The 24,883-nt window shown below is 38.0% G+C and overlaps 1 protein-coding gene across 6 annotated transcripts in view; it reads left to right on the top strand.

Moving 5' to 3' along the window:
- Positions 1–24,883, top strand: part of rasgrf2b (Ras protein-specific guanine nucleotide-releasing factor 2b) — a 67,865-nt gene that overhangs the window by 15,323 nt on the left and 27,659 nt on the right. For all 6 annotated transcript variants that reach the window (XM_082168654.1, XM_082168656.1, XM_082168657.1 and 3 more), the window contains exons 2-13: positions 9,312–9,418; positions 11,430–11,577; positions 13,251–13,340; positions 13,564–13,817; positions 16,723–16,802; positions 17,139–17,332; positions 17,835–17,944; positions 18,823–18,941; positions 21,668–21,828; positions 22,412–22,478; positions 22,922–23,058; positions 24,315–24,397. In XM_082168654.1, coding sequence (XP_082024780.1) covers positions 9,312–9,418; positions 11,430–11,577; positions 13,251–13,340; positions 13,564–13,817; positions 16,723–16,802; positions 17,139–17,332; positions 17,835–17,944; positions 18,823–18,941; positions 21,668–21,828; positions 22,412–22,478; positions 22,922–23,058; positions 24,315–24,397 — 1,550 coding nt within the window. The remainder of the gene's footprint in view (positions 1–9,311; positions 9,419–11,429; positions 11,578–13,250; positions 13,341–13,563; positions 13,818–16,722; positions 16,803–17,138; positions 17,333–17,834; positions 17,945–18,822; positions 18,942–21,667; positions 21,829–22,411; positions 22,479–22,921; positions 23,059–24,314; positions 24,398–24,883) is intronic.

The raw sequence follows: 24,883 nt of genomic DNA, 5'->3' as shown, positions 1-24,883 counted from the left end.
TTAATATATTATAAAAACCTTATTTAAATAAATTTCACATGATTTTAATGAGTTTCTGATGAGTGGCTGCTTATAATAAAGCCATGTAACTGAGCAGAAAAATCTATTCATATCTTACCCGATGCTATTAAAATGGCCAGACTTAGAAGTTTTCAGTCTTCGCTTTTTTGACTTTCCTTAATTTCATATTTATATTATTTAACTTTTTCATCAGATAACGTCCATATTGAAAGGTGCAACATGCAGAAGATTAGTGTGCAAATGACAGGTCTGGTTAGTCAAAACACATGAGGAGAATTACTGGGATCAGCAATCAAAGGCTATTGCATTCGAACGGGATTGGATTTCTCAGACGACCACCGAGTTTGCCGAAAAACAGTAGTCAATTTACTCTGGAATTGTTACAGAGGTTGTGTGAGGAAAAACACAAACTTGGCAGATTCAGATGGGATTCAAATCTCAAAAGCAAGTCCTGTCCAAATATGGCTCAAGTGAAATCAAGCTTCGCTTTCACTACGCACCTCTCGCATACTTGGTTTGCTAGTCTTAGCTGGTTTAGCGGATCTGCAAAGCGGAGGCAAAACCCCAAGACCAACATAAAAGACCAGCCAAACCAGCATGGCCAGGCCAAAAGACCAGTTTCCCTTAGGCTGGTTTTAGATGTTGCTATGCCATTTCTTCAAAACTCCAGAATATTATTGACAGTCCATTTTATTCTCCGTGGTTAATATATTACGTGCATGTCTTGAAATAACCGAGGTGCTATATTACAATAGATTCCATAAAAACTTGAAGATACAGTGCACTTTCATCCTGAGGAAAAAGCAGGGCCCGCTCCATTTGTTTTAATGGCATCCGCCCATCACAAACAAACCACAAAGGTGTATTGTGACAACAGCAAATATTGCTTTGTGATTGATTGTTTTATATCTGGCTGTAGCAGCAAGGAGAACTACAGACATAGCGCAGAGCCGAACTGCATGATTGTAAACAGTATCAGTAAGCACCCAGCAGGAGTGAGAGCAGAAAGCGTCATCTATTTCATCCAGACGGCGAACATCAACACTTTTCCTGAAAACCAACAGCAAAGCTGACAACTCCATCTCTTCTCCCTTCGTCCAAATGAGAGAAATGCATAAAACAAACAAGTGCTGCTAATCGAGACAAATATTCGCCCTTCTTAAACCACCCAGGGTGGTCTTCCAGCCCGGTTAGGCTCAAGCTGCTCTGTTTTGCTGGTTTTATAAGGGGTTTGACAGGTTTTGAAGGATTGAGTGGTTTTGCCGGCTGACAGGCTAAAACAGTTTAAACCGGATCAAACCCCTTTTTTCAACATAGTATTGTAATTTACAATGCTGAGATCACTGCAAATATTATTTGCAAACGGCTGAGCCAAACACATTTTCTGACTGCTTTCAGTGTAATAGATGAGGAGGTTTAAATGAAGATTGGCAAGGCGCTGAACGAATAAAACGGTAGTAATGAATGCAGTGCAAAAAGCATTATTGAACGTTGCTCTTGCGCAGAGCACTGGGTTGTCATGGAAACAGGATTTGTTATGTGAAGTGACGGTTTAAAAATATGCTTGACACTTGTTAAGAAATGTTATGCAAGAGGTTCTGTCTCTCTCACCCACCCGCTCTGCTTTTCCCTTCTGGCTTGGCAGATTGCCAGAGCAAATTACTATTGCGGATACATGCAGAGATGAATTTGTGTATTGGTGGAGTGTTCGGTGACTAGATTTAGAGGTGTTGGGCTGGACCTTTACCCCTGCTCACCAGGCCTGTTGGTTTGTGTTGGCCTTGGGCACTAATGCGGCGACATTGTCTCCTGAGTCGAACAAGAGCATACTAAAGCTGCGTCCCAATTCAGAGGCTGCATCCTTCAAAGAATGAATGCTTCAAAGCGGCTCGATGAAGGCTGGTCTCAATAGATGGCAACAGTGCCCGTCCACTTTTTCAGTGGCGTTGTTTCCGGAAGTACTTTTTCCATTCATTTCTCCCATAGGGGTTTCAAAAAAGTCTTCAAGCATTATAAGCCAAAAACCAAGTCAACCAGCTATGGGGTGAATCATAACATTACAGACTTTGATTTGAAGCAAAAAAGTTTTATATTTCTCCATAGTTTTATTGCAAAATATGCATATGTATTGAAATATTGAAATATTTTGAGTGAATAGGGAGACCGACTTGATTTTTGCTTGTTACTACTCTCTGATTGGTGGAATTTTCTATACAGCAAATTCGATACAAATGTTTGTTTGTTTTTTACTTGAAAGCCATTCAAAAATGTCAACACATATCTTACCAATATGTGATTTTATAGATAAGTGTATACTCCTTATTATGCACAGAAATGGACCATGCACTGTAAATTAAGTTGCTGCCTTAAATTTTTAAGTACAATCAACTTGGATATTTAAGTCATTGCAACTTCAATCACAGCAAACTGACTTAAAAAATGTGTTGAATCTTGTATAACTTTGAAAATTGCTTAACATATTTTTGATGAGGTAAAACAATGTAAAAAACAATGTTGTCGTAACTTACTGATTATATGATTTTTATGCAGTGTGGTGAACATTTAGAAAGGTTGTGAACCCTGTTTTCTTTTCAAACAGTTGACTATAATTTTTTTAGTCCAGTACAAACTTTACTGCCGCTCATCAACGGCACCTGTCACAGTTGCTACATGACGAGAACAATTCTCCGTAAGCTACCGTTCCATTTAACAATGCTCGGTCCGACTTTCTTGGACTTTGAAGGCATGGCCTTTGGAGTCTGCGTCCTTCGAAGGATGCAGCTTCTGAATTGGGACACAACTTGTGTGTACCGCTTCCATACAATCGCTCTGCCCAGAACAGAGACTCTTCATATAATTCAGCACTTCAGGGCATGGCCTTGTGAATGCAGGGCAACAGCATTTTGAAAATGTATGATTTGTGTGAGGAAATAGGTTAGGAAGTATTTCAGTCAGACCATTACAGGGGGGAAGACCGGCATAGTGGAAGGGTCACCGGTCCATTCGCAGCTGCAATGAAATGAGCTCATGCGTGTAAAGGGGGAGAGCGCTGATGATTTAGTTTACTAGGTCAGTATCAGTGTGGGCTGTTTCTCAACATGAATACTGCAGAATACTGTATTCTAGTGGAATAGCCAGAACTGCATGTAAAACAGTATTCTTCTGGCTTATTTGGTGTTCTTACGCACATGTCTGTTTACATTTCTACGATTCAAAGACATACATTTTTTAAACATAACTTTTTTCTGTTGCTTGCTACTCAGGCCAGTAGTTCTGATTATTACTTACTCTGGCTCCACCACAACAGAAAGATCTTTGTTTCAGTGTATCCTCATAGTTTCTAAACATACATATTTTCAATTATTATTTAATAAAATTACTTATTTTCTTTACAAAATGGAAAATGAATAAGACACTCCTATAAAATAACTTATAAAACATAAATTCATAAACACTCTAATGCTAAATAAATGGTGTAATGCAAAACATTACTGATTGGTTTATAGTTTTTAATGATGCATTCAAGACTAAATAATAATAATGTAGAATAAATCACTGAAAACGAGACTATTTTAAAGTCTCTTATGCTCAGCAGCACAGTGCTTTACATATACAGTAAATACAATCTAGGTATATTACCTGCCATTCTAAACATGTTATGACGCATATAACAGATTATTTTTTTTATTTTTTGTGGTTATATTACATATATCTGCAAAGATTATTTTTCCAGTACCTTTTATTGTCATTCTTTTTACCTTTGAAAATGACAAACTTGTGTTATGCACTTAGTGTTTTTTTTTTCATTGCGGTTATGTATTACTAAATATCTATTACTGTTAAAAGCAAATTAAAATAACAATAATAATAATAATAAATATGCTTTTTTATTTTGTCAGGCCATTTTTCATTTACAGAAGTTGATTTCATTTCTGAATCTTCTTTTTGTGAAAAATCTGATTGCCTTCCTTAGTAAATGTTTTGAGTTTGAGCAAATGACTTGCTTCCTTTTATTGCAGGATGTATCAGTACACAAGAGCCTTGCAATAGACCGTTTAAAAGATGCTCCAGGGCTTATGATTGCGGAGATGTAATATTGTGTTCTGTATTAACTCTGATGTATGTGTATTTGTTTTGACTTTGTTTTTATCTCATCGTATCAACAAGGCTGCTTACAGACTCTTTAGTCCATTGTTCTAATCCAGTTCTTCAGCTGTTTCAGCTTTTGATATTCGGTAACACTTTACAATAAGATTTCATTTGTTTACATTAGTTAACTATATCAGTCAACATGTGTCAGATGTTTCTTTTAATGGACTTTTAGTTTGTATGTCATTGATTCTCTCGGTTCCTGCTTCCTTTACTCCCCATTTCCCTGCTTTTCTGTTTGCCATAGGTTGCTGATTATGCCCTAGTTTGTTGTCATGGTTTCTGATTATTGGAAGTCATCATAGTTGGGTAAACTTCAATAGTGGTGATTGGAAACTACAACAAATATCATTTTTGCATTCCCATTTGCCCCCATAGCAAAAGACAACTTCCACATTAGTGTTTCTATGTCATTTCAAAAGAGGAAAAATATAGAGAGATTGATTACATTGGTCAGAAGAGAGAAATATACTGTCACTGCCTCAGCTGTTGTATTAGAAACATCCACACAGCCGCGTTAACTAGTTTTCTGAAAATGAATGCCAAGCTATAAGAAAACACCAACTATAATAAATGTACTTAAAAAAAATGAAAATATAATTTAAAAAATTTGATTTATGATGTCAATATCTGTGGAAATGCATCATTAGTCTGTGAAAAGGGTCCATGAGTACATGGATATTTAAGTAAGTTCTGCTAGGTTTACCAATAGTTTACAAAGCTATCTCGGTTTTGAGTATGTATCTGGAAATCATAAGAATACCTGGTGCTGATTTTATCCTTCTTAAACTTAAACGCCAAGAGAAGAGTGCAGGAGGACACCCAGTCAGCCTGGGAGACTGTAAATAGATCGAGGGAGGGTTACATAAGGCCTCTCATGCCTGTCTGTACTAGAAAACACTGAACACTTAATCCCCTGAACTTGACTTCAAGTGCAGTTTCACGCTTATATATGTGTACATACATATAATGAATATGCACATGTAAACAGGCTGACACACAAGCAGTTCTTTATATCACTGACATATACATGGCTATATCAAACTGACTCAAATATTTGCGCTGTATTTTATCTCCTTCTCGCGAATCCAGTGGTAACTCAAGGAGCAACGAGTGGAGCTTGCCTTGTTTCTTGTTGCATGGCCAGCTGTTAGTAGCTTGTTTCATTAGTGTCGGCTGCAGATGTGAAATAAATGTAAACGTCAGATACACAAACAAATGCAATATGTTCTGCTTTCTGACCCCTAAACCTTTGCATTAGCAAATTGCATTTATATGCATAGCGATAATTATCTTCTGATTATGTCTTAGGCTTATTTTCCCACTGGATTCTAAGTGCATGCTGATTCAGGCACCAAGGGATGGAAATGATCAGCTTTCATGCATTTAGGCTGTGATTAGTTTCTCTCAGTGTCAGTTAAATACCGTTAGAGTCTGCAAAAGGCCAAACCTCACTTCTTCAGTTTATTTTTATTTTTTATTTTTATTTTTTTAAGGAGATGTCAGGCTTTGGTTAGTAATGCTTAAAGAGAAGTTTGGCTGCTTCGAAGCAATTGATATTTCATTAATTATTGGCTTTGTAGCAACACAAGTTGGTATGGATACACAAGACTGCAGTAATAGTTCACTCCCTTATTAAACAAGAACTTATATGCTTTTTACTTTGATGCTGTGAGCTGTCTCATTTTGCAGGGTCTTCTGAATCTGATTGAATGTACAGACTTTTTTCTATTTTATTCTATTTTTGAATTGTTTATTACATTTTTATAATTTTTATATATTTTTTTTTTACATATTAGTTATTTTTGTCTTACTTCCTATACTTGGTTCTAAGTGTAGAAAAAAAAAGTGTAAACACAATGAATCTGCAATAAAATGTACAGGTGATGGACAATGAAACTGAAACACTGGCCAATATAGTGTTGGGGGTTTCACGCCTATATCTTCTCTGATTTTACATTCCATCAGTGTAAGAAGGTTGAATTCGAAGAGCAATAGCACAGCTATACATACAATATTGGAATCCACACAACATAATGGGAGACATATCAGATTTCAAAAGAGACAAATTGTTGGTGCGTGTCTCGCTGGTGCATCTGTGGTCAGGACAGCAAGTCTTTGTGGTGTATCGAGGGCTATGTTATCGAGGGTAATGTCGGCATACCACCACGTAGGACGAACCACATTCAACAGGAGTAACTGTCAACGCAAGAGGAAGCTGTCTGTAAGGGATGTCCAGGAATTAACCCGGATTGTATCCAAAAAGCATAAAACCACAGCTGCCTGAATTAAATGCGCACCTCGACTCTCCTGTTTCCACCAAAACTGTTTGTCTGGAGCTCCACAGAGCTACTCATGTCAGCAGCCATGTCACCCTGTAGCCCAAGACTGGTTGCCCACTGAAGCTAAGCAGGGCTGAGCCTGGTTAGTACCTGGATGGGAGACCTCCTGGGAAAACCAGGTTGCTGCTGGAAGAGGTGTTAGTGAGGCCAGCAGGGGGTGCTCACCCTGGGGTCTGTGTGGGTCCTAACGCCCCTGTATAGTGACGGGGACACTATACTGTCAAAGAGCACCGTCCTTCGGATGAGATGTAAAACCGAGGTCCTGACTCTCTGTGATCATTAAAAATCCCGAATCTTTCGAAAGAGTAGGGGTGTAACCCCGGCATCCTGGCCAAATTTGCCCCTTGGCCCCTGTCCATCATGGCCTCCTAATCATCCCCATATACTGATTGGCTTCATCGCTCTGTCTCCTCTCCACCAGTAAGCTGGTGTGTGGTGGGCGTTCTGGCGCAATATGGCTGCCGTCGCATCATCCAAGTGGATGCTGCACATTGGTGGTGGTTGAGGAGATTCCCCCTTCTATGTAAAGCGCTTTGAGTGCTGAGAAAAGCGCTATATAAATGTAATGAATTATTATTATTATTATTACATATTCATGGTCAATTCACATTCACGATATTCATGGTCGGGCTGCTATAGCAAAACATTTGGTCACTCGTGCCAATGAAAAATGTCTGTTTCATCTGTGCCAGTAGTGCAACCTTGGACAATGCGAAACATGTATGTTTTTCTGATGAGTCCACCTTCACTGTCTTTCCCACATCTGTGGGAGTTACGGTTTGGAGAAGCCCCAAAGAGTCTTAATACCCGGACCGTTGTGTGCCCAGAGTGAAGCACAGGGGTGGATCAGTGATGTTTGGGCTGCAATATCACGGGTATTCCCTACTGTGCTTGATGGCGTCATTGCCAAGGACTACCGAACCATTCTGGAGGATCATGTGTACCCAATGGTTTAAACATTGTACCCTGAAGGGGATGCCATGTATCAGCATGATAATGCACCAATACACACAGCAAGACTTGTGACAGAATGGTTTGATGAACCTGAAAGTGAAGTTGAACACAGTGAAGGCACAGTCACCACATCTGAACATTTTTGAGCCACTTTGGGGTGTTTTGGAGGAGCAAATCAGAAAACGTTTTCCTCCATCAGCATCATATAGTGATTTGGCCACTGTTCAGGAAGAGGAATGGCTCAAAATCCCTCTTACTTATATCCGTCATTTCAAAGGCGAATGGATGCTGTATTGGCCACAAAAGGCCAATACAGCATCCATCACTACACTACAGCAGCCAATACTACACCATACTAATAAATGATTGTGGTCTGTTTCAGTTTCATTGTCCTGTATGTGACATTTTAAAGCTTGTGAAGCAACTTACTAATATCACTATGAACGCACACACGCTAACCAGCATTTTCCCCTCAGGTCATTATATGACAATAGCTGATTCAATTCCTCTCGCACCTGCTGTTAAGCGGCTGCATGTGTTTATTTGCCTTGCCAATGGCCTCAAGCCACACAGTGCTCAGACTCTCATAACCCTGTTCCCATTTTATTTCACAGTGCTTGTCAGTATCTGTGTGCTGGCGCTGACGTTTCAATGAGTTTGTAATAAAGAGCAGGTGCTCTGTTAATAATATGTAAATGCAGGCTTTTTGCGGATGTTGTTTTGCTTTGGGTCAGCACAGCACAATTTTGTTCGATATGTTTTAGATTTTAGACACAAATAAGGTACAAAATAATGTCTAAAACTGGCCAGTTAGTTTGACCTCAGGAGGAGGATAAACTAAATCATATGAGCTAATTTATTTACTATTCTTTTTTTTTCCAACCCTGACTTTTTTTGTGAAATTCTTTTTTTTTTTTTATGTATTAAATGAAATTAAATCAGATAGATGTTTCTTAAAATAACTTGGTAAAAAAGGATGAAGGTTGAGTTTGACAAATGCACTGAACACATTTATTTTTAAAAGGGTAAAACGGGATACTAAGAGGGATGTGCAAAAATGTGGGAAATTTTTAATGAAAATGAAGTAAAAATTACAAAATTATGTCAAGATTATGACATTGTTGTTTGACTTATTGGATACAGTTAATTCATCTTAGGAGAGAAAGGCCAAAATTACCATCTGGTAACACTTTATTTCGATAGTCCACTTTAGATATTCTACTAACTATAAGTAACTTTGCAACTACATGTCAACAAACTCTCATTAGAGTATTAGTAGACTGCTAACTAATACTATTATTAGTTAGTATTATTAGTTAGTATAGAGTATTAGTAGACTGCTAACACTTTATTTTGATGGTCCCCCAACAGACTATAAGTAACTTGGCAACTACAAGTCAACTTATTCTACTAACCCGAACCCTAACACCTAACCGTAACATAACAGTCTACTAACAGTCTAATAATGCTCTAATGAGAGTTAGTTGACATGTAGTTGCAAAGTTACTTCTAGTAAGTAGAATGTCTACAGTGGATTATCGAAATAAAGTGGAACCTACCAATTTAAGTAGACAGAACACAGACATTTGTTTAGTTTAAAACAGCTTAGCAATGTTAAGTTAGTTTTATGTTAGATAATAGTTTATTTAACATATATAATAGTTTTTATGACAAAAAACCAACAACATACAAGTTGTGCCTCTAATGTTTTAAAATGGGACACCAAAGCTCACTATTTGTGGAAAGTGCCTTAAGTACAGATTGAAGTTCAGTCATTTGAAACACACACAGGCTTTTATAGGTCTGCTAACTTCTTAATGTGTTTCCATCTGTCTATTGTTTCAGCAATATTTCCTTGTCATCTTCGGGCATGATGGACAGAAACCTCTGGAACTGCGGACGGAGGAGGAGTCAGACTGTGATGAATGGGTGGAGGCCATCCTGCAGGCCAGGTACTAGTGCGGCAGTGTGTATATATATATATATATATATATATATATATATATATATATATATATATATATATATATTTATCCTGCTCAGTCGAGGATAATATTTTGCAGCGCTAAAGAAGCTTTGCTCTCAGGCTGAAAGAATAAAATCATCATAATAAGAAAGAGACACATCAGAGCGGGTTAAGTCAAGCGCATTGTGCATTTATCCCTGTCACTACAGAGCAGCACAGCAACAAATAAGCCACACTGAGGTTGACAGCACTGTTATTCCTCTTTCCTTGGTGCTCAGACGTGCAGCCTAAGATAAAACTTTGTTTTATATCTCATCTCCAATAGACAAATCTCTAAAGAAAGCTTAAACTGCTTTATTTGTTGTATCTCAGATCTGCCTTAGAGCAAGGAATATTAAGCTGTAATATCAGACTGTGGAAACACTGTTGCCAGAAGCGTCTTGTACCAATTTTCTTGGTTTTTGAGGGCGCACCAGTCTTGTCTCACTTAGTGCCCTTGGCAAGATAATGTTTTTTTTTTAGGAAGTTAAAAACTTTTTAGTAACTTAGTAGTTCATTATGCAAGTATAAGTCTAGTGGGACAGTTTTCTTTTAGGTTGTGGGGTTCATTTTTTTTTAATACATTTTTATTTTATTTTATTTTATCTCCCGCTTCATGTCCTTTATTTATTTATTTATTTATTTATTTATTTATTTTATTTATCCATATTATTTGTTGCTGTGCTTGGCAATTTTGTAATTGTTAATAATTGACTCTGAAAATGCAAACATTTCTGAGACAATGGCACAGTTTTCTTTTATTACATTTACCAATTATTTTATCTAAAGTGACTTCAAAAGAGGAACAACAAGTTTATTTCATAAAACAAGTTAAGAAAATTGTTATATTGTTTGTCCCAGAACCAACTAATTTATGATGGTTATGATAAAGGTGTGTTGTTGTTAGAAACTTATGCACAGACACACACACACACACACACACACACACACACACATGATATTCTGCAGACACACAACCCTCTGAGATTTAAAGCACTCACGTGCTGACACACCAGAGATTTATACTCCCTATACAGATTTATACTCAAGCCTCCCACAGTGTACATTTGTGTTGCGTCACTGGGGTGATGGGCTGAATCTAACGGATTATTGGGTTACCCATGGGCAGATGTGCCTGTGAACATCTGGACAGGCCACATTGAACAAACAGGCTGACATTGTTCACTTAAATGTAACTGGAAGTAAATCATGGACAATCAAAGAGACAAAGTGCACCATAAACACATTTGTACTTAGGCCCTAAAACATCAAATGAATGATAAATGTCTTGTTTTGTTTTGTTTTGTTTTTGCATCATATTTTGGTTGGATTTTTTAAAATACTATTTTTTTATATATTTTTTTTTTATATCTGGCATTTATAATTTAAAGCTATAATTTAAAACCAAAACAGCAATAATGTCATTAAAACACTTTTACTGGAAAGTGATGGTATGGTAAGCTGTTAATCATTTTCAACCCATGCTGATGTTTTGAAAAAAATCTGCTTCATTTTTGCAATTTTTACAAAACCTAATCTATATGTAATCCAGCTAGATGCGACAGTATCGTTGGGAAAAACACATGATTAAGTGAAGATATAGTGACAACTAATATAGCGGTTGCCCGATAGTGAGAGGCTGCTTACTGCAGAGCCAATGACGGCCAGCTCCCGCTCTCTGGACATAATCGTTGGAGAGTGTCCAACCACACCAAAACCCTAACATCAACCCCTAATCCCTAACCCTAATTCCACATCTTAGAGCCACAGAGATGGAGCTGTACTAGGTCAAGCTCCACCCACTTGACCAATTTGGCTCTCCAGTGACTATCATTTGCCGATAGTGGCAGTTCCCTCAACTGAGCATTTTTATTGTTGAGGCCTGCAAAATGAACACTAGCATACATAAACTCCGACTTCTGAGATCTCATAAAGTAACCCTGTCATTTTCATCTCAGCTACTCTGACATCATCATTGAGCGTGAGGTTCTTATGCAGAAGTACATCCACCTGGTGCAGATTGTGGAGACCGAGAAGGTGGCAGCCAATCAGCTCCGCACACAACTGGAAGACCAAGACACAGAGATTGAGAGGCTCAAAGCTGAGGTAATGTATATGCTTGAGCTGTGCTATTTAATAGGCTGTTTTCCAATGTGTGGTCCAATTTTATGAATCAGTGAACCACTCTAGATCCCATTAATCTAATAACAGTGCAGGTCTCCAAAATGTCGCCATCACTGAATGATCCTGTGTACTAAAAGCATTTGTGACTTACACAGAGTGACACAATCCTGATATGGAGTTTTACTGGAGGTTTACTTTTCGCACATTGCTTTTTCCAGGAGTATTTCTTTTTGTGATTAAGGTTACCAGCAACATATTCAATCCCAGTGTGCCACAGAGCATCTCTCAGGCTCTGCACCTTATCTGTTCCCTAGTTGTGTTACCAGGGAATTATCCTCCCCATTGGCCCAGTCGCCATGGGGACAAGAATTATGCCCCATTATTGACTTTGCAGGGCCAGTGTGAACACATGATTCAGAGTATAAATCAATGCAAAGCAACGAGGAATGTGTAATCTTAATTAAGATCATTATCCCTACTGGTCAATGTCAGAGGAAGGGATCTCTCTCTCTCTCTCTCTCTCTCTCTCTCTCTCTCTCTCTCTCTCTCTCTCTCTCTCTCTCTCTCTCTCTCTCTCTATCTCTATCTCTATCTCTATCTCTCTCCCTCTGTCTATCTATCTATCATTGTTATTGCATGGTGTTGTTTTTCTTGTGCTATTTCTTTGCATAGGCATATGGTGAATAATGGAAAAGAATATACACTTTTGTTGTAGTGTCACGATTATATCAGTAGTTTTCTTCTATGAATAAATGATGAAGCCATAAAAGCAATGCTTTGTTGTTTTAAACAGACACATCTGTATTTAAACTCGTTGGGAGTTATAAATATTTTATAAGGAGAAAATAAAAAAAAAGGTCAAAATCATTCAGTTTTAACAGCTACTACATCCCCATATTGTAGAAAAACATTTGTATCGATAACATAAAGCCGAGATATTTACAAATACTATACGTTCTGTGTAGCTGCATTTTCGTGTCCGATTCTTTTTATCACGGAAACTCAGCATAATTTATTATTGTTGTAAAATTAAATAACATACTGATAAATTTTGCATGTTATAAGATCACAAAACCAGATTAAGGAAACATCATCCTCTTAAAGCAAAGAGTAGCGATGATAACCTTCAGATTAGATGGATACATTTTTTTTAATTCCAAACTAACACTTAATAAATAAAGAAAAATTGACAAACATGATAATTACCTGTATCTAGAGTGTACAATAGCACTTCAATAAACTGAAGTCTTTAGCTTGTGACTGCGGTCTGTGGACCACACATACTGGGAGATACCCTGCGGGGCATTTAACCTATTTGCATCCAGAGTAAATGCCTGATAAAGGCTTGGTGAGAGAGCTTTTTGATGAAGGCTGTTGAATGAAGGAAGGAAATTGTCCATTTAGAGGAAGTTAAGATGGTTATCTGATGTGCCAGCACCCACACAGGGTCTCAATGACCCAAATTTATGACACGTTGATTATTCATTGAGAATGATGAGCGCTAAATACCTCCAGCATTATCTGAGTTGTCAAATTATAATGACAGAGACCATTTGCAGCCCAATTGTTTTGACAGTTATCTGCGCTAATGTACCTTCTCACGTGTTCTGGACATTGTAAGGCTCAGTCATGTTGTATTTTGTTCTCTCTTAAAGATTGTAGCCTTGAACAAAACTAAGGAAAGAATGCGTCCCTACCACGTATACCAGGAAGATGAGGATCCTGATATAAAAAAAATCAAAAAGGTAAAGAACTTCGTTATAAGCTCTATATAATACATAGCCAGAAGTATGTGGACATCTAAACATTGCAGCCATATGGACTTGTTGAACATTTAACCAAGGCTATTGGTTTAGAAGTTTTTCAGTTTCTGTTGTTGTGCATCTCATCATCATTCCTTCATCAAACAGTGACCACAAATAATAATCCCAAAGATACACTTAAACAACTCACACTTTCTCTCTGTAGGTCCAGAGCTTCATGCGAGGGTGGCTGTGTAGAAGGAAGTGGAAGATTATTGTGCAGGACTACATTTGTTCTCCTCATGCTGAGAGCATGAGGAAAAGAAACCAGATCGTCTTCAACATGGTGGAGGCTGAGACAGAGTACGTCCATCAGCTTTCTATCCTGGTCAACTGCTTCCTGAGGCCGCTCAGAATGGCTGCCAGCTCCAAAAAACCACCTATAAGCCACGATGATGTCAGTAGCATCTTCCTTAACAGGTGCGTAGTTTGGTTTCTGTGGCTTTAGCCCTATTCGTACGGGATAAGTATAACCTGGTGACCTCTAGTTATTTGTAATAATTGCAGAGGATGTCTGTGATCTTAATCCCGCGCGAATCAGCCATGTCTGTAATTTGTAAAGTAAAAATTCCCCCACAAATGACCTACCATATTTCGCCGAACACCGAGGTCCTGTGATAATATTAGTCATGTGCGAATCGGCATCTCTGTGATTTGGCGGGGTCGTATATCATTTTTTCAAGGTTTTCGTTACCTGTACGCTTTTTTATCCATCTTTCGTGAAGAATAGAGTGTATGGAGTGAATGGAGTTGGAGTGTTTTGATAGTATTTTGGGTGCTGGGTCATATCGCTATACAACTATACAATTTGCAGAACGAGAAAGCTGAAAACCATCAGAAGAGCTAAAACAAAAAGAATGATTAGATGGAGATGGATGGCATGTATAGCAGCATGCGGTAAGGAACATTCTTCAGTTTATGATTGTATGATACATTTCCAAGCAATAGCCTATTGGCATCATATCCAGGAGATAAGTCAGTAAATTTGAGTAAAACCACAGGCTTCGCTTATCCCGTGTGAATGCGCCGTAATTTCTAAATCACACGAGCTCATACTAATCCAGTGCGAATAGGGCTTTTGAAAACTTGAAAAATCAACATATGCTCATTAGAAAAACGTGCCTTTACCTGCATTTTTGCAAAACTCCAAAAATGTTCCAATGCATACCATTCACTTCAGTAGAGGTGTCCAATCCTCCTCCTGGAGGGGCGATCTTGCATCCTTGTGTTTTCGTTTCATCAACCATCGATATTCAATTCCAGTACTCAAGAACACAAGAACAGAGGACACATGAAAGTACCCGGATGTGTTCCTGATATTGAGGATGCAGCGAATGCAGACTTAAGGGGATTCGAACCGTTAGAAATCCCAGAAGACACCGCGGGCGGACACTTGAAGTGGCAAATCCGTTCTTTGCGTTCTTGGAATTGAGAAACAGCCATGATCTCCAACCAGCTCCAACAACACTTGCATGACCTTTATTAGCTGATTCAGGTGTTTTTAATTAGTGTTGGAGCTAAACTCTGCAGGATAACCGGTTTGCACTAGGGGCAGTAAAACAACAACAACCTTTATTCCTTTTCACACACATCATGATTACAGGGGCAGATTACTCTGGTCTACAGCCAAATTTCTTCTGAAATAGATGTAGTCAAACTAATTCTGGGTCACTGAGAACAAAAATCACTTTTTAAATTGTTGATTAGCTCTAATTTTCAAGATATACTATTGTTTATAGGACCCTTGACTTGTGAATGGTGGAGGATAAGGGAATAATGAAGGCAATTAATCTCAATTTAAACCAGAAATAACTAAAATACATCTTTGACTGGATCTATGAATAAATCGATGACTAGGTAGTACTTGCTTTTTAGGCAAAACAATGAATGATGCAATCCGAAGTGGTACAAGTAGGAGCTCTCAGAAAACTCCCATCTTACTCCATTTTGCTCCTCTGTCATACAGAGTGGTGCTCTCTCATTTGTCGGGGTTTGATTTTGCAAAGGGACACATTTCTGTTTAGCCAAAGTGAGCAGAGATGCCGTGTACTTGTGTGAACTGCAGATAACTTCAAATGGAGCAAATGGAGCCCATCTATGCTGACTATTGCTGGATAGTGACAAGAGGTGCTCCATTTAATGAAGACCAGAGACAAGACAAGAAGCTCTGAGTAGACACTGAATATGACTAAACTATGTACATAATCGTTTTTTTTGCCTTTTGTTTCATAATAAATGTATAACTCTTTGTTGCTTTTTACAGTGTTTTACAGTGTTTTAAAATGTTACATACACATTACACTTTTACCATAGTGCATTTTTTTAAAACAAACAAATACATTGTGACGTTTACATTGTATAACCAGCTCCACTGATGTAGTAAACATTGCATTGCGTTACAGAACACTTAGGAATGAATCCAGTGAAACTCAAGTCATGATAAAAGAGTTCAAAAACTTGCGTAAGTAAGCTAAAATGGTATGTTTGCTTCAGAAAATGCGTTTTTATTTCACGTTTGCTTTTGTTAACACTATCCGTTAGGTTTAGGGGAAGGTTTAGTGTAGGTGGTATGTTATTTTCGAACGCAACCACTCACTGGACATTTCATTTCTGAACTGCCGCGATATACAACAACCAGCATAATAAAATGTTGCCAGATTCACATTCATCCTGATATGGATAAAACTGAACACTCTTTTAGTGCCACTCACCAGACATTTTACTTTGAAAGTGTAGCGAAATGTGCAAGAAGCATTAACGCCACAGGAATGTTTTTCCAATGAACTTGGGTTGCAAAATATGTATACAAGAGAGCCTCAGCGTTGACACATAATCACTGCATGGTGTGACAGCTTGTTTGCATGTTGGTTTGGACAGTCCATCCACATCCTTCTGCGACACAGAAATAGTAAGTAATATTACCAGGTTTCATTTAGAAGATGACACCTGACATTTTTAGTAGATGATCATCATTCTTATTAGAAAAATTGTTTAAAAATGTACAGTTATCATAATTAGAACAAATAGTGTTCCTAATGTAATTTGGACTGGTTGTATTTTTGAAACATCTGATTCAAATGTACTGATTATGTTATTTTTAAACCTAAATAAAACATCCTACAGATGTTTTAAGAACCAAAAGAACCAAAATACAACAATGTGCTTACTGGTGAGAGATTTTTTTATTTTATTTGCCTTTGGTACAAAGTGAATGTTAAGTTTTTACTCTGGTACCATGAAATAATCAGATTTGTGTGATATTTAACTCATTATTATTGAATGGGCTGTTGTATTGATATACTCTTCTTCTTCTTTTTGTCCTCAGTGAGACAATCATGTTTCTGCATGAAATATTCCATCAAGGATTGAAGGCGAGGATAGCAAACTGGCCTACACTGGTTCTAGGTATGTCATGATCGTTACATTTTATCTCTCAGAAAGCTAATTACCGCACTCAGGAAAAGCTATTCAGAACATCCCACCGACAAAGACAGCACATTGCAGGGTGACACTAACATCAAGGACAAGCTGTTTCCGCTGACGCACAGCATCTCAATCAAACCCGTCAGTGACGCCTGATTTTCTCCTATCTCACCGTATACAGACACACACACGTCTGCAACAATGGTAGCCAGACAAAAAACCCGCCAACATCCTAAACCCCAGATAAGAATTTTCAAGCGCTGCTGTGAATAAAAGAATCCATTTTTAATGACTTTGACTTTGTGTTCTCCTTTTTAGCGGATCTCTTTGATATCTTGCTGCCAATGCTCAACATCTATCAGGAGTTCGTGAGGAACCATCAGTACAGTCTTCAGGTTCTGGCCAACTGTAAGCAGAACCGGGACTTTGACAAACTCCTGAAGCAGTATGAATCCAACGCTGCGTGTGAGGGGAGGATGCTGGAAACCTTCCTCACGTACCCCATGTTTCAGGTGCTGCTCTCGTACTCTCATTAGTGTCTTATTTAATTCTAGCCGGATCACTGAAGAGCTTGATTTGTTCAATTAATTTGAACTGCCACTGGGAATTGCCTGCCTGTGTTTCTACAAACAAGAAATGTGTTTTCCATAAACCATTTGAGTGAACTCTTCAAACTCCCTTATAAAGAGCCTCATTTATCACTTGTGGAAACCTGATGTATCTCAATTCCTCAAACATTTGAGGCAATCAACTTCCAGATAGAATCTGTAGACTTTTTTAAAGGAAATTTTGGGGTCAAATCTGTATAATTAAATGGAGTTGAAAGTACTAGACTCTTATATGAAAGCATTATCAAATTAGCCACAATATGTAAGTAACGAACAGATATGGAGTGAAGGATGTTTAAACCTTGGTTGATTGATGGACCGATATTCTGTGGGCGCAGATTCTCTCACTTTCTTTGTACACTTTCACTCTTTACAGTGTTTCTCTCTTTGTACGATTGATTGACAGATCCCTCGTTATATCATCACTCTCCATGAGCTACTGGCTCATACACCTCATGAGCATGTGGAAAGGAAAAGTCTAGAATTTGCCAAGTCCAAATTGGAGGAACTCTCCAGGTGAGAAAAGCACCCCGAGGTGAATTCACTCTAAAAAGTTGCACATTGTATTTCAGTGCAGAAAACCTTTTTCTTTTTCACTAACCACCACAATTCTATGTAACCATACATTTAAAGGCATAGTTCACCCAAAAATGAAAATTCTGTCATCATTTACTCACCTTAATGTCGTTCCAAACCTGTATGACTTTTTCTGCTGAACAGAAAATAAGATATTGTTTTTTTTTTGGTTACCATTGACTTCCATTGTATGGGGGGAGGGGGAAATCATACAGATTTAGAACGACATGAGGGTGAACTGATCGAACTGAACGAATCTTCATTTTTTGGGTGAACTATACCTTTAATGCATCGAACTAGCATTGTGGCAATAGTATTAAGTCATTTTTCTCACCACAAACACGCTCCTTTCTATGTAAAATCATTCGAGATTTTGCCCAATTCACAAAACAGCACTATTTGCCTGCTGCAAATAAGACTGCGCTTATTCTGCTGTGGAAAAGCAGTGAGAATTAATTGAAAAGAGAACATATTGATCATGGCAACAGTCGATGATCATCAGAATTCCTTTTTAATCATGCATTTATAGACATAAAGTACATTACATTTTGAATCACAATTAAATTGTAATTGATTTATTTGAATTCCTTTAGTGAATACTATGTCAAAACAATGCAGACAGTGCTTGCAAATAACTTTAGCTTAGTGATTTCCCTCCTGACTGTTTTTAACATTATGTTGTGGTTGTAAATACGTTACACTTACACTTTTAAGTGCTACTTATATCCGGACACTTCTTATCGAAGTGGAAAAAAGTAATAGGGGGAATTTCTCACATTTTCATTTGTGACACAAGTGTCATGTTCGCATTGTTCCAGGGTGATGCACGATGAAGTGAGTGACACAGAAAACATCCGTAAAAACCTGGCTATTGAGCGCATGATCGTGGAGGGCTGTGACATCCTCCTTGACACCAGCCAGACGTTTGTGAGACAAGGTGAGTTGTTAACACTTCAAGCTGCCACATACCTGACACGCTTAAGCAGAAGCAGCACCTGAGTGACAGCGACAGATTTGGTTTGATCCCCTCGGCTTTTGAATAATTCATAGTTTTAGAATTGGACAGCATTGTCTCCAGGATTGACAGAGTGTTTGATGTTTTCAGTCGGGTGTTTTATAATGTATTAGAATCCAGCACTGTAACAGAGAAGAGGAAAACCAGGAATGACGAGTTGGGGGGTCTCGGCATGGAATGTGTGGAATAGGAAATGACATCATTTCACAATGTTCTTTTGTAGAATGAGTGACAGGGAAAGCAATTTCTGTTGTTGACATTTCATTTGGTTCTTCTCATATTTTTAAAACCCAAAGCCCCATGAGTCCGTGTGAGAGGATTTATCATTATTATGACTTCAGCTCAAGACAATATGAAATATCGGTCAGAAAGCATTTTACTTCCGTATTGCATTCTTTCTGCAGGATCCCCACATTATAAAAGAGTGACTTAAGTTTATTTTTTAACAAATGCAATTTCCTAAATGTAATTACTGGAGGAATGAACCCATCTAATCTTTCACTTAACGTCTGGAGCATATAAGCAGCCGCTCACCTTGCTCCGGCATCCGCTGTTTTGGCATCCCTCCACCTCCCCAACTTCACCAACACAATTTAGGCATCTTCCTACTAAACTCATCTTCCAAGCATTAGTAGTCCCACTGGGGGATATATCTAAGCTAAAGTTGAAGCTACTTCCTTGAGCTCCTCCACTGCAGACAGCAAGCCAAATACGTTTAACCTTAATAGCTTATAGATTATATGGGCAAACGAATTTGTGAAGTACCCTTATTTTTTCTGTCTGGTTTATATCTCATCACCTCAAATCATTTGGGAGACTGATCCCCGTCAGCAATGCGCAGCCAACATATTCTGTAAAACAGGTTGCATCGCTTCCGGTTCAGGTCTTTTGTATGTGCTTTGTTAAATAAAGAGCTGTTTTACTCGAGATGCCTTCAGAGGAGCTACCAAAGATGAGCATAACCAATGTCCATCATATACGCAGATTGATATCTAAAAGTGTGTTTTTTTTCTTTCTCACTAATATTAGACATTTTAAAATGGATATAAAAATTTTATGAAAGGCCAACAATAGAAATAACTAACTAGGTTTGCTGATTACCTTAAAAGTCAATAGATTTTATCGTCAGTTCGTATTGCTGTTAACACTTTCTACAACAAGCGGATGCGATAAGATCTGTTTTCCTGTTTGTTCATGTGACGTTCAGCATAAAGCCTATACAGGATTAGCAAAAAGGTCATTATTGAACGATGGGGGAGTTAAACACTATATTGGGACAGAAAATAAGTTTCCCTTTTCACATTTAACAGGGTGTTTCTCAAAGGCACAGCAGAAATAAAATAGACATTTCATTTTAAAAGGTCATTCATACAAACAGCAATCTGTAGTGTGACAAAGCGACCTGAAGTCAATGTGAGTTTCTGATTTCAAAATATATAAGCAACAGCGACCATTGATTGGACTGTTTGAGTTGTCTCTTTCCACATACAGTAATATAATTTAAAAAATCATTAATTCATGCATTGATAATTGTTCTTCTTGTTGATGATGCATTCACTGCTACAGTTTATATAAAAATGCTTTATCTCTCCAGAATGTTTCTTTTTTAGCAATAATAAAACTGATAGATAAAAATAAATAAAATATAAGGACAAATACTTGCTTCTCTGGAAATCTGGAATCTCTTCAGCATTTAAAATGTGTCTACAGCAAATATGTTTTTGTCCTCTTGAAATGTTAACCTATGAGCTCTCATATAAGAAAAATGAATTTATTAGGATACCTTAAAAAAGTTGCCAGGGGGAAAACATTAAAAGGGTAATTTTGAACCTGTTTAAATTAGAATTAATTTAAATTACATCTTTCCAAGTTCATATAATAATAATAATAATAATAGAATTATTGGAATTATTATAACTAAGTTAGCCGCCTGCCCTCGAATCGCTCGCGTGGTACTTTGATGACACGTCATAGTGACGTCGCATTGGCGCTATCTCAAGTCGGACAACATTTCTAACTGGCATGATCTGCTTCAAGTCAGAGGTGGATCGCTCTGCGCAGCGCTGCATAAAGTCAAACACACCTACAGTCATGTGCTCGAACAAAACATGACACTAACATGCAGCCAATGAGAGCTCTCCCCAACTGTGTGTCCACACAAAACATGACAAACATGAAAGCTACACAGAACAGGACAACATGGAAGCAAGCGGGCGATTAAATGAGCATGATTGTCCGAACAACGATACCAAACCGAAACCAAACTAGACCGAAGTGCTGGGATACGCACATACAACATCACACGTGGACGAAAGAGCGCACGACTCGAGTGAACACAAAACTGCACCAAACTAAGAACTAACTAGACCGAAGTGACAGAACCCTGACAAATTTGTCTTTGTAGGAATTTCCTGGATTGTGGTTTATGAGATCTGAAAATGATTTCTTAAGATTTTTTTCACTCCATGTCCTGATTGAAAATCTGCCATGTTTCCTTTTCTTCTTGTAGTCTTTTGTTCAGTGGTAAAAGCGTCTTTGATCTTCATTTATCATTTGTGCTGGTGTGCTTCTGTGGCTCTGTTGTCTCAACTTGACGTGCCACTCTCTTTCACATTTTCCATTTCTTTTTCTTGCTGTCTTTTTCTTAGGCTCTTTGATCCAGTTGCCTTCAGTGGAGAGAGGGAAGCTCAGTAAGGTGCGACTAGGCTCTCTCTCGCTCAAAAAAGAAGGAGAGAGACAGTGCTTCCTCTTCACCAAGCACTTCCTTATCTGCACACGCAGCTCGGGAGGCAAACTTCACCTGCTCAAAGTACGCACATGCACGCAGAGTAAATGCAACCCGAGAGAAAACGACATTTACAGCACACTAGTCAGAAATAACTAAATCTAACATCCTCTCTGTCTTTTGTGAAACTAACCCCTGATGATCACAAACCTAGAAACCCAGAAGCAAATATTTGATAATTGTAATGATGCAGCCCATGCGCATATTATTGCATAACACTTCTCATTTGTTCTTTTTTAATTGACCGGGTCGATCCACAGGCACAATTTCTGAAACTGAATTTCCTCATAAGCCTCATATGGGTTTAACTCTTTAAAAACACAATTTACACTCTAGTTGTAAAACTAGCATCAAGTCAATTTCTCAAATTCAACAACACCTCGTTTTTGTTTGCCAGTTAAATAATTACAAGTTATAATAATTATTTGGTGATCACCAAAGCAAAATGAGAGTTATAAGCAAGCAATACAAAGGCTTTAGGAAAACACAACTGAAATGTCATTGTACATTCAGATCCGTCACAAACCCATTATTCTAACAAACCATCAATATCGGGAAACTCTCCCTTTGTGATTAACCTCTCATCTTAATGGTTTGACTCTGGCAGCAAGGTGGCGTGTTGTCCCTGATCGAGTGCACTCTAATCGAGGAGCCTGACGCCAATGACGAGGATGGTGAGCCTGTTTCTTTCATGCACATTTTCAAACACATCAGCACAGATGATTGGAGACATGCATCATTAGTTATATATTGGCCATTATTTATATAGTGCGGGTTAATTAACTGTTATAAACAGGTCAGGAAAGAGTGAAAACTGCCTGCTGTTTAAATGTCAAATGGGCAGAGATGATAATTGTCATGGATTGATTATCCACTTGAGGGTACAGAAAGAGATGCATGGGCTAATTCAAAACTGCATCACAATGACCCTCTCATGATCCCTTTATTTGGTCCCTAAGAGCTTATTTAATAAACATCACCATCATTATTACTGTGTTTCTGAGAAGAAATCCCTTCAGTTCAATTAGTTTGTATTGCAATTGTTATCTTGAGTGATCCCATAGGACAGATTTTTGTGCATGATTCGCATTCATTTGTAATCTACTGTTTTTTTCAGCTAAGAATTCAGGGCAGGTGTTTGGTCACCTGGACTTTAAGATTGTGGTAGAGCCCTCAGATGCTCCTGCCTTTACTGTAGTGCTGCTGTCGCCCTCCCGTCAGGAGAAAGCGGCCTGGACCAGCGACATCAGCCAGGTGAGAGAACAGAGAAGTACAACAGCTCCTTTTCGGCATTTACACTGAACTGCTCATGGTTATTTCAAGGTTACTCTACTGTTCAAAAGTTTGAGGTTGGGAAGATGTTTGAAATATCCCTTATGGTCACCAAGGCTGCATTTATTTATTTTTTATAAAAAAAATACACTAAAATCAGTTACATTTCGAAATATTATTACAATTTAAAGCAACAGTTTTCTATTTTAATATATTTTAAAATGTAATTCATTCATGTGATGTCAAAGCTTAATTTTCAGCATTATTATTCCAGTGTCACATGATCCTTCAGAAAGTTCAAAAGAACAACATTTATTTGAAACAGAAATATTAATGGAATAGTTTTTTGCTTATCACAATACATTCTGGGTTTTCTTTTTACCTATGCTTTTACAAGAAGGGTACATGTGATGCTGCCTTATTATATGGCCAAAACAAGGTATCTTATGAGCCAGCATAAGTAAGATTTTTCATAAAATCCTTCGCCTTTGTACCATTCCTATGGTGCCTCTGTAGGCAGCTCACTATGTTTTGCAATAGAGCAGGTATTTTGTAACATTATAAATGTATTTAATGTCACTTTTGATTAATTTACTGCATCCTTGCTGAATAAAACTATTCATTTCTTTTAAAAAATCTTACTGACACCAAACTTTTGAACAGTAGTGAATATATTATCATTATTCTGCATATGCTCACTGGTAAACATGGTCAGTGCTGTGGCATGGCTGTTAAATCATGTGTTGTAGATGCAGATTCAAATCTAGCCTGCTTCATTTGAATAATTTCCCATATCCGACTACGATCCCGTTTCTCTCCACTCTCCTGTTGATTAAAGGCATACAAAGGCAGATTAATATAAATTATAACAGATAACAGTGCCTGACACCTCATCTATAGTTTGTGCAATTCCTCTGAACCATTCAAATCCCCTGTAGCCTTTAAAAACAAAAATGATTATGGTTATGCAGAAGCACTGGAACAAAACAGCTAACCACCACCTCACTGAAACTTCACACCATATTCAAGGGGTAAAGACTTGTTCCTGGAGGGGAACACTTTGTACTTGTGGATGGAACTTGGCTTACTGATGAACCCACAAGATATGTCTCTCTGTCCTTGAATGCCTCCAAGTCTCTTATATACACAAAGAAATTACATGTTGTACTGTACATGCCTATACTGTGTTCCTTGTTTTGATCCCTCTCTTTTTAAAATTTCTGCTCTTTGGAATATAGTGCATCGATAACATCCGCTGTAACGGTCTGATGACCAGCGTGTTTGAGGAGAACTCCAAAGTCACAGTGCCACACATGATTAAGTAAGTCAGACCTGCGTTTATAAAGAAGCATGTCTTAAGTGTCTTAAGGCACCCACACTACAAGATAACCGGGCCGATTTTGGGCCAATTCTCCACTTTCCATCAATCCTAGGTAAAGTACTGATTATCTTGGTGGTTGTACAAATTATCTTTTAATTTGTCTAGTAAAAGACCAAATGACTAAAAATAACATTTCAGTTGACCAAAAATGACAGTTTTGAAATGATTAGACATTCAGCAGATCAGTTAGCCGAGAACAGCATCTTGCTAACAGCTTGTTTTGGAAGCACGGTGAACATGCACTGAAGCCCTACATTTGTGCAAACACGTCTGTCCAAGCTTAACATCGGAGTGACAGAGAGGGCATGCAACCGGGACTAATTTCCCTCCCTCTGGAAAATATGTTGGTACTACCAGTCCAGGAAGAATGCGACCGTTCAGTGCAACTGTCCAACTGGCAAAAAGGGCCTTAAGCAAAAAAAAAAA

Source organism: Leuciscus leuciscus (genome assembly GCF_965113295.1).
Source record: "Leuciscus leuciscus genome assembly, chromosome: 5".
NCBI lineage: Eukaryota > Metazoa > Chordata > Actinopteri > Cypriniformes > Leuciscidae > Leuciscus > Leuciscus leuciscus.
The sequence above is the reverse complement of the archived record's forward strand: the minus strand, read 5'-3'. Positions and strand labels throughout refer to the sequence as shown.